The sequence below is a fragment of the Coffea eugenioides genome, unplaced genomic scaffold, assembly GCF_003713205.1.
Source record: "Coffea eugenioides isolate CCC68of unplaced genomic scaffold, Ceug_1.0 ScVebR1_2834;HRSCAF=3936, whole genome shotgun sequence".
NCBI classification, from domain to species: domain Eukaryota; kingdom Viridiplantae; phylum Streptophyta; class Magnoliopsida; order Gentianales; family Rubiaceae; genus Coffea; species Coffea eugenioides.
Genome location: NW_020863357.1, coordinates 15,999 through 24,616, shown reverse-complemented (window position 1 = coordinate 24,616; position 8,618 = coordinate 15,999). Strand labels below are relative to the sequence as shown.

At 43.9% G+C, this 8,618-nt stretch overlaps 1 protein-coding gene across 1 annotated transcript; it reads left to right on the top strand.

The window, feature by feature from the left end:
• Positions 1-3,109: 3,109 nt before the first annotated feature.
• LOC113757199 lies at positions 3,110-4,924 on the top strand. The gene has a single exon (XM_027300604.1). It carries the CDS (start codon positions 3,110-3,112, stop codon positions 4,922-4,924), a length of 1,815 nt encoding a protein of 604 aa, XP_027156405.1.
• The last annotated feature ends 3,694 nt before the right edge of the window (positions 4,925-8,618 follow it).

The following is an 8,618-nucleotide window of genomic DNA, read 5'->3' as shown; positions in this document are numbered from 1 at the left end:
GCCGGCCTCTTCAATTTACCTTTGCATGGAACCGCTTTGATTTTCCCATACGTTTCAGACAAGATAGAATTTTGCAAGATCATAGGATTGAGGGAGGCTGTATTGCGAGGGTCGGATCAGGGAGTCCCCGTGAACACTTTGTTTGAGCATTTTGCACTGCGAAATGGGTTCGAGAGATATAGGGAGGATTTTTCATTCACATCCAAGGATGTTTGGGAAGGCAAAAGGCCAGTGGTGTATGCAATAGTTATGGCGGGAGTTTATTTCTTCCCGAGAAGAGATCAGAAAATAGCTTTCAAGGTAGCAAAGGTTATACAAGACCTCTTTTCAGGAATCCGAAGTAAACAATGCACCATAATCCCGACCATCCTTGCGGATATTTTTCTAGCTTGTACCAACTGCCAGAAAGGGGAAAAGTTCTTCTACGGGGCTAATATAGTTCTGCACATCTGGGCCCTAGAACATTTTAAGAAACGAGCGTCCGTTCCGAAAAGTTTGCCAGTAGCTGGGTATAACTGGGTAATCACGTACCATAAGCGAGTCAACGAAGGGGGTCTGCCGAACGATGCGGTTGAATGTGTCAAATACTTAGAGATGTTGCCAGATCAAGACATTAGGTGGGTGTTAGACTGGACGATTTGCCTTAGGCGGATACTCCGCACTAAAGTGTCAGATTTTGTTCTCCTATTGGGTACCCAAGGAATCGCCGCATACACTCCAAAGAGGTTCCTCAGACAGTTAGGACGCACACAAGAAGTGCCGCCTGTGGTTGATATGAGTAAGCTTACCGTCGTTTTCAGTAAAGGAATGTGCCCAAACGAGCTCCCTATGAAAGACCAGATTATCGAGGCATGGGTGACACTGTCGGATGACGAGAGATTTCAATACATCCCGGAACTCAAGCAAAAGGGTTTGACCACTACACAATACGAAGACTGGGTAAGAAGATCCGCTGCGCAAGAAATTCAAGATGAGCCATCTGAGGAGGTGAAAAGGTTGAAAGCCATTGTCGAGGCAAAGGATAAGGAAATTCTACAATTAAGTAAGTCTGTCGAAGCATATAAAGGGATAGCAGAGCAACACAAGCAATTGTACGAAAATGAACGAGGAAAGCGTCAAGAGCTGAAAAGGAAATGCGGAGAATTATATGATCAAGCTGAACGTGTTAGAATTCCATATGCTAGAGAAACCAGGGACTCTGTATTAGATAGGCTTAGAAGTTTTGGCAATCTTGTACGGAATCGTCTTCATGACATGATGTAAATATTGGCAAGTTTATCAATGAAAGCGATTTTTCTTTTGCACTCATTTGGAATTGTTGTCAAAAACAGGTTTGTGTTACGGGTCCCATTTCGAAGGTGTTGCATCATGCTAGGCCTACCCTTGGCACAAAAAGGGTGCCCGTAGGAACATCTAATTGTTTTGAACAATTCACTAATTCATGTCTTTTCTTGTTCTTTTTTGAATAGTGCAGAAAGCCGTAAGATTGGTTACTAAGATGCTTGTTGCATCGTCAGGTAGAAATTTTCAAAATAGCTTCTTCGGAAAAGCCTTTATTACGCGATCCCGTAGTCGAGCCCAAAGGAATCGTGTAGACATGAGTACTCCGCCAGAATCGTCTGATAAGACCGCTGCAACTACCCAGCCGGAAGCCGCAAGTCCCGGGGTTCAGTTGACTGAATTACTTACCAAATTTGGGGAAATGGCATCTGAAATGGCAGCCCAAAAGAAGTTGATCGACGAGCTCATTAGTAGCGGAGTGCAGCCCGAGCCTCCGCCCGTCAAACAACCGGAATCCGAACCATTTGTCATTCCTCCAATTCAAACCGCTTTTGAGGGAGTTTTCAACCCGCAGTATACTTACACTCAAAATCTTCCATTCTATCCTCCCTATGGGCAAGGATTTCAGCCTCAAGGTGGTCAAGGTGGTCCAAACATGCCTCCGGATCCACAAGCTTTTTATCAGACTACTGCAGAGCCTGTTGTGCCGGAGCACACTGTTCAAACCAAGCCAGAAATGGGAGAGTCGTCTGCCCCGGTTGATACAAAGCTACTTAAGCGGTTGGATCGTTTCGATGAGTTCATCAGGAAAAGCCAAGGTTTAAGCAAGCAAGGGGTGTTAGACTATGATGATCTGTGCCTGTTTCCAAATGTGCAGCTGCCCGTGGGATTCAAGACCCCGAAGTTCAATAAATATGATGGTACGGGCAACCCGAAGACACACTTGCATTTGTTTGCCAACAAGTTGGGCAGACCGGTGGATGACGAAAACTTGCCATTAAGGTTATTTCCAGAGAGTCTAGAAGGAGACGCCCTCGATTGGTATTCAAACTTAAAGCCAAAGGAGGTGAAGACTTGGCTTGATCTATCCAACGCCTTCATCAGACAATATGAGTATAACTGTGAGCTAGCACCGACCCGAACTACTTTGGAAGGCACGAAGAGGCGACCATCTGAAGATCATAAGACATACGCCAAAAGATAGAGAAAGATAGCTGCCAAGGTTGAGCCTCCGATGACCGAAGATGAAATTATTCGCACTTTCATAAAGACGCATGATCCTCCATACTTCGAAGAAATCTTCCGTATGACCGGGTGTTCATTTGCTGCGATTGTAAATAAACTCGAAGAGTATGATGATTTTGTGAGAGCCGGAAAAATTGTTAACATCTCTGCCCTAAAATCACAGGTAGAAGCTTTGCAAGGGCAAGGAAGCAGTGGAAAGAAGCCGCAGTTTAAAAAGAAAGAGGGGGATGCAACTTTTATCTGGGACCAGAACCCTTCACCCAAACCCCGATACCAACACAATCCAACCTACCAACCACATTACCCTTATTATTCAAACCCGCACCATGTATATACTACCAATATCCATCACCCTCGACCTCGCCCAAGTTATCCTAACCCACCTTTAGCCCCTTTTCAAATCTCTCAACCAAATCCACCCCAAAACCGACCTCGCCCTCCATATAACCCATGATTTCCTCCCCCAAATAGACCTGTTTACAGCCATCCTCAACCTCCTGAACCTTACAACCGACCCCCTAACCATACATTTACCAATTCAGGCAGGCCTCTAGACCAATTGAAGGCCGCCGGGAAAATTGGTATGGTACCCCCTCCTACCTATCCATATGGCATGCCCGCTTGGTATAACCCACAAGCTGTCTGTGCTTATCATTCAGGGGCACCCGGACATTCGACTGTTGATTGCAAGGCTCTTAAGCATAGAATTCAAGATATGATTGAAGCCAGAGAGATTGTAATTAGGAAAAAGGAGGCACAAGGGACGAATATAAATAGGAACCCCTTGCCTGAACACGCTAATACCATTGGGGTCATTCTGGACGACGCAGAGTATGAGGAGCAAGTCCAGAAATTGGCAAGGGAAGCTGAGGTGTTTGGGGTCACAGACCAACCATTTATAATGGAGGTGCCATTTGAGGAGGATAAAAGACCTTTTATTTTGGATCTCACTCTAGCTGAGAGCAAGGCTTTGGAGCCAGTGGTCATCGAATTCCCAGAGCAGGAGCCTGTTTTGAGTTTGCAGCGAGTGCCGTGGAACTACGATGAACCTGTCATACAAATTGGAGAAAAGTCAATTGCCAAAGAAGAGGTGTCAGTGGTCACCAGATCTGGGAGGATTGCAAGTCCGTTTGGAGCTACCGTTCCGATTCAAGTAAATAACCCCGAGCTGCCTGCTAAACCAACAGTTACTGAGAAGGAAGCCTTGGATTTTCTTAAAAGGCTCCAAAGAAGTGAATATATTGTAGTCGAGAAGCTAAGCAAGTCGCCCGCCCAAATATCCATGTTGGATCTGCTCTTTTCTTCGGATATGCATAGGGATGCGTTGCTCGAAATGCTGACCAAAGCTCAAATCCCTAAGGACATTTCGGTTGCTAATTTCTCACATGTGGTTGGGAGTGTGTTATTTACAAAACAAATTACTTTCTCTGATGATGAATTACCGGCAAAAGGCATTGGACATAACAAGGCTCTGTACATAGCTGTGAGTTGCAACGGGAAAATTTTGCCAAAGGTGTTGATTGACAATGGATCTGCGCTTAATATCTGCCCTTGGAGTACCTTGGAAAAGCTAGGGTTGCAAGATATCAAGCTGAGGCCCTCAGGGACCATAGTTAGAGGTTTTGATGGAGCACGAAGGGAACCTATAGGAGAAGTGGATTTAGTCATCGAGATGGGGCCCGCACAGTTTCAGATAGCTTGCCAAGTCATGCATTTTCCTAGTGTTTATAATGTTTTGGTTGGAAGGCCGTGGATTCATAAGTCCGGAGCTGTGCCTTCTTCATTGCATCAATTGTTGAAATTCATAGTAAATGACAAATTGATAACTATCTTTGCCGAGGAGGATTGCCTCGTGATTGCTGATTCTGGGTCCAAAGAAGATGGTAGCCGAAGCGCCATAGTAACCCCTCATAGCACAGCTGATATCGTCTCCGTAAGTTGGATAACAAAAGAGGAACGAGCTTTGTCAAAGGCCAGTGTCATGATGGCTAAGGAAATGATCCGCGGAGGATATGAGTTTGATAAAGGGCTGGGACGTGATCTGCAAGGAATTCTGAAGCCAGTGAAAATTGTGGAGAAAAAGGATTCATTCGGTTTGGGTTTCCGACCAACCGCTAGAGACATCAAAGAAATGAAGGAATGCAAGAGAGCAGAGAAAGAAGGCAGGCCAAGGGCCCTTGATATTCCACCACTGCATTATACTTTTCCACGACCGACCGAGGTGATCACATCAGAGATTAACCCAGTTGACGGAATCGAAACTAGTTTGGCCCAATTGTTCGTTGGGGCGACATTTGAAGACAGTTTCCCAGCTGAGGCCGAGTTTCCCGACGTCCCTGAAGGATCCATTTCCAATTGGACAGCCGAGTTTCTGCCCATTCGGAAGGAGTTTCGGTAAACTTAAAGGGGTTTGTCATTCATACGAATTCCTGAAAATACTTCTGCATCTGTAAATAGCTAATGAAAGCATCTTTACCTTTGACTAAAGTTTGCACGTGAAAATATTGTTAAGTTTTCATTTCATTCCCGCTTGTTTTTTGGTTTTTCGCTTTCAATCAAAGGGTTTATGAAAATGCACAAGTTGTTCTTGTCATGTTGTTTTGTTTATATTTCTGTCATATTGCTTGTTCATTTGTTTGTTGTATATTTGTTTGCTTATTATCCCACATTCGTTAATTCTTTCAGATGGCCAAAAATAAAACCATTTGACCCTTTGGATATCACTATTCTGGAATTCAATAATGGCAATCTCTATATCACTCACGACTTGGAGGTCTGGGAATCCGAGCTCCAAAGCGAGAGTGATAATGAGGAGGTATTCGATTCTTTTGCAAAGGATTTTGAACAATATGAGGAGAAACCAAAACCGAACCTGGAAGAAACAGAAAAGGTTAACATTGGCACTAAAGATGAAGTTAAGGAGGTGCAAATTAGTATTCATTTGAATGAGAGGCAGAAAAAGGAGATGCTTGAATTCTTGACTGTGTTCCAGGATGTATTTGCATGGTCCTATGATGATATGACTGGTATTTCAACTGATGTGGTAGTGCATAAGTTGCCCACAGACCCTACTTTTCCACCCGTAAAACAAAAATCCCGAAAATTCAAACCAGATATGAGCCTCAAAATAAAAGAGCAAATCGAAAAACAACTCAAAACCAACATTATCATTGTTTCCCATTACCCTATTTGGCTTTCGAATCCAGTCCCTGTTCCAAAAAAGAATGGAGAGGTACGAGTTTGTGTTGATTACAGAGACCTCAATAAGGCCAGTCCTAAAGATGATTTTCCTCTGCCAAATATTCACATTCTCCTGGACAATACCGCTGGGCATGAGATTGAATCTTTTTGTGATTGTTTCGCTGGATACCACCAGATTTTGATGGCAGAAGAGGATAGGGAGAAGACTGCTTTTATCACCCCTTGGGGCACGTTTTGCTACCGAGTGATGCCATTTGGTCTAAAGAATGCCGGAGCTACGTATCAAAGGACCATGACCACCCTGTTTCATGATATGATCCACCGGGAGATGGAGGTCTACGTGGATGACATCATAATCAAGTCTAAAAGAGCAGAGAACCATTTGGTTGATTTGAAGAAGCTGTTCGAAAGGTTGCGAAAGTACAATTTGAAGCTAAATCCTGCGAAATGCGCCTTTGGGGCACCAGCTGGTAAATTGTTGGGCTTCATTATTAGTAAGAGAGGCATAGAGATAGATCCAGCAAAAATTAAGGCAATTCGAGATATGCCAGTGCCGAAAACTCAGAAAGACGTGAAAAGTTTCTTAGGAAAGATCAATTTTATTGGGAGATTCATTGCCCAGTTGACTGCCACATGCGAGCCGTTGTTCAAATTGTTGAGAAAGAATGTGCCTTTGTACTGGAGTGAAGAATGCCAACAAGCTTTTGATAAAATCAAGGACTATTTGTTACATCCGCCAGTCTTGGTGCCACCCAAGCCAGGTCGACCATTAATCATGTACCTATCTGTGCTTGAAGAAGCAGTTGGTTGTGTCCTCGGGCAGCATGATGACTCTGGAAGGAAGGAGCAAGCCATTTACTATCTAAGCAAGAAGTTCACGCAGTATGAGGCTAATTATTCATTCATTGAGAAAAGCTGCTGTACATTGGCCTGGGCTGCTCAAAAGCTGAGACACTACCTGTTGAGCCATACCACTTATCTTATTTCCCGATCTGATCCTTTGAAGTATCTCTTGGAGAAGCCGATGCTAACTGGACGTCTGGCTAAATGGCAGATAATTCTCTCAGAGTTCGATATTGTTTTCACTTCACAGAAGGCCGTCAAGGGGCAAGCTATAGCTGATCATTTGGCAGAAAATCCAAGGGATGATGATTATCAACCACTTCATACTTATTTCCCTGATGAGAAAGTCTTATTTGTAGGCGCCACGGACGATATAAGTGAGCAAAGCCCTGAATGGAGGCTTTTCTTCGATGGAGCTTCGAATTCTCTCGGAGCTGGAATTGGAGCTGTTTTGGTTTCACCCGAAGGGAAGCACTACCCTGCCGCTTCCAAATTGCAATTTGCTTGTACAAACAACATGGCTGAATATGAAGCCTGCATTTTTTGTCTCAAAATTGCTTTAGAAATGGAAATCAAAGAGTTGATAGCTTTCAGTGATTCAGATTTGCTCGTGCACCAAACCTTGAAGCAGTGGATAACCAAGGATTCAAAAATTTTGCCCTACCATAGTAGTTTGCTCACTCTGGCAAAGCAATTTCAAAATTTGGAGTTCAGACATCTCCCGCGAGCCCGAAACGCATTTGCTGATGCTTTGGCCACCTTAGCCTCTATGATCCAGTATCCAGATGAATTGAGGATCGAACCAATTCAGATTCAACTTCAAGACAAGCCTGCCCACTGTTGGGTTGTAGACAAGTCCTCTGACAATATTCCTTGGTATAATGATATTAAGGAGTTTCTCAAAACTGGGTCTTACCCTCTGTATGCTAGTACAAAGGACAAGAGTTTTCTGCGTAGAATGGCTTCAAATTTTTTCTTAAGTGGAGAAGTTTTGTATAAACGAACCTCAGATTTGAACCTGTTAAGGTGCATTGATGAAGACGAAGCTCAATATATGATGAAAGAAGTGCATAGTGGCGTTTGTGGACCTCACATGAATGGCCATTTGCTAGCAAAGAAAATCATGAGAACCGGATACTTCTGGTTTACTATGGAGCGTGACTGTATAGATTTTGTCCGGAGATGTATAAAATGTCAAATGCACGGTGACGTTATACACGCTCCGCCCATTGAATTGCATAGTATATCGCCCCATGGCCCTGTTCAATGTGGGGTATGGACGTGATTGGTACAATTGATCCGCCCGCCTCGAATGGACATCGATTTATATTGGTGGCAATTGAGTACTTTACCAAATGGGTTGAAGCGGAGTCATTCAAACATGTAACGAAGAAGGTAGTTGCCAATTTCTTGAGAGATCACATCATCTGTCGCTTTGGGGTACCCGAAACGCTTATTACAGACAATGCCAAGAATCTGAACAATGACATGGTAGATGGACTATGTGAGCAGTTCAAGATCAAACACCGCAACTCTGCCATTTATAGGCCTCAGATGAATGGAGCTGTAGAAGCCGCAAACAAGAATTTGAAGAAGATTATCCGCAAAATGACTGAAAGGCATCGCGATTGGCATGAAAAGTTGCCTTATGCATTAATGGCGTATCGGACTTCTATCCGGACATCGACTGGGGCAACGCCATATTCACTCATGTATGGAATGGAAGCTGTATTACCAGCTGAAGTTGAAATTCCTTCGCTACAAATCCTCATGGAAGCTAAATTAGAGGAGGCTGATTGGATAAAGCAGCGCCATGAGCAATTGACTTTGATCGATGAAAAGCGGTTCAATGCTATCTGTCATGGTCAATGCTACCAGAAACGTGTGGCCCGGGCTTACAACAAAAAAGGTCCATCGGCGTGCATTCGAAGAAGGTGACAAAGTACTAAAGCGAATTTTGCCAATGCAAGATGAGGCTAAAGGCAAATTTGCTCCAAATTGGCAAAGGCCGTTCATTGTCCAAAAGGCATTACCTGGCGGAGCACTTA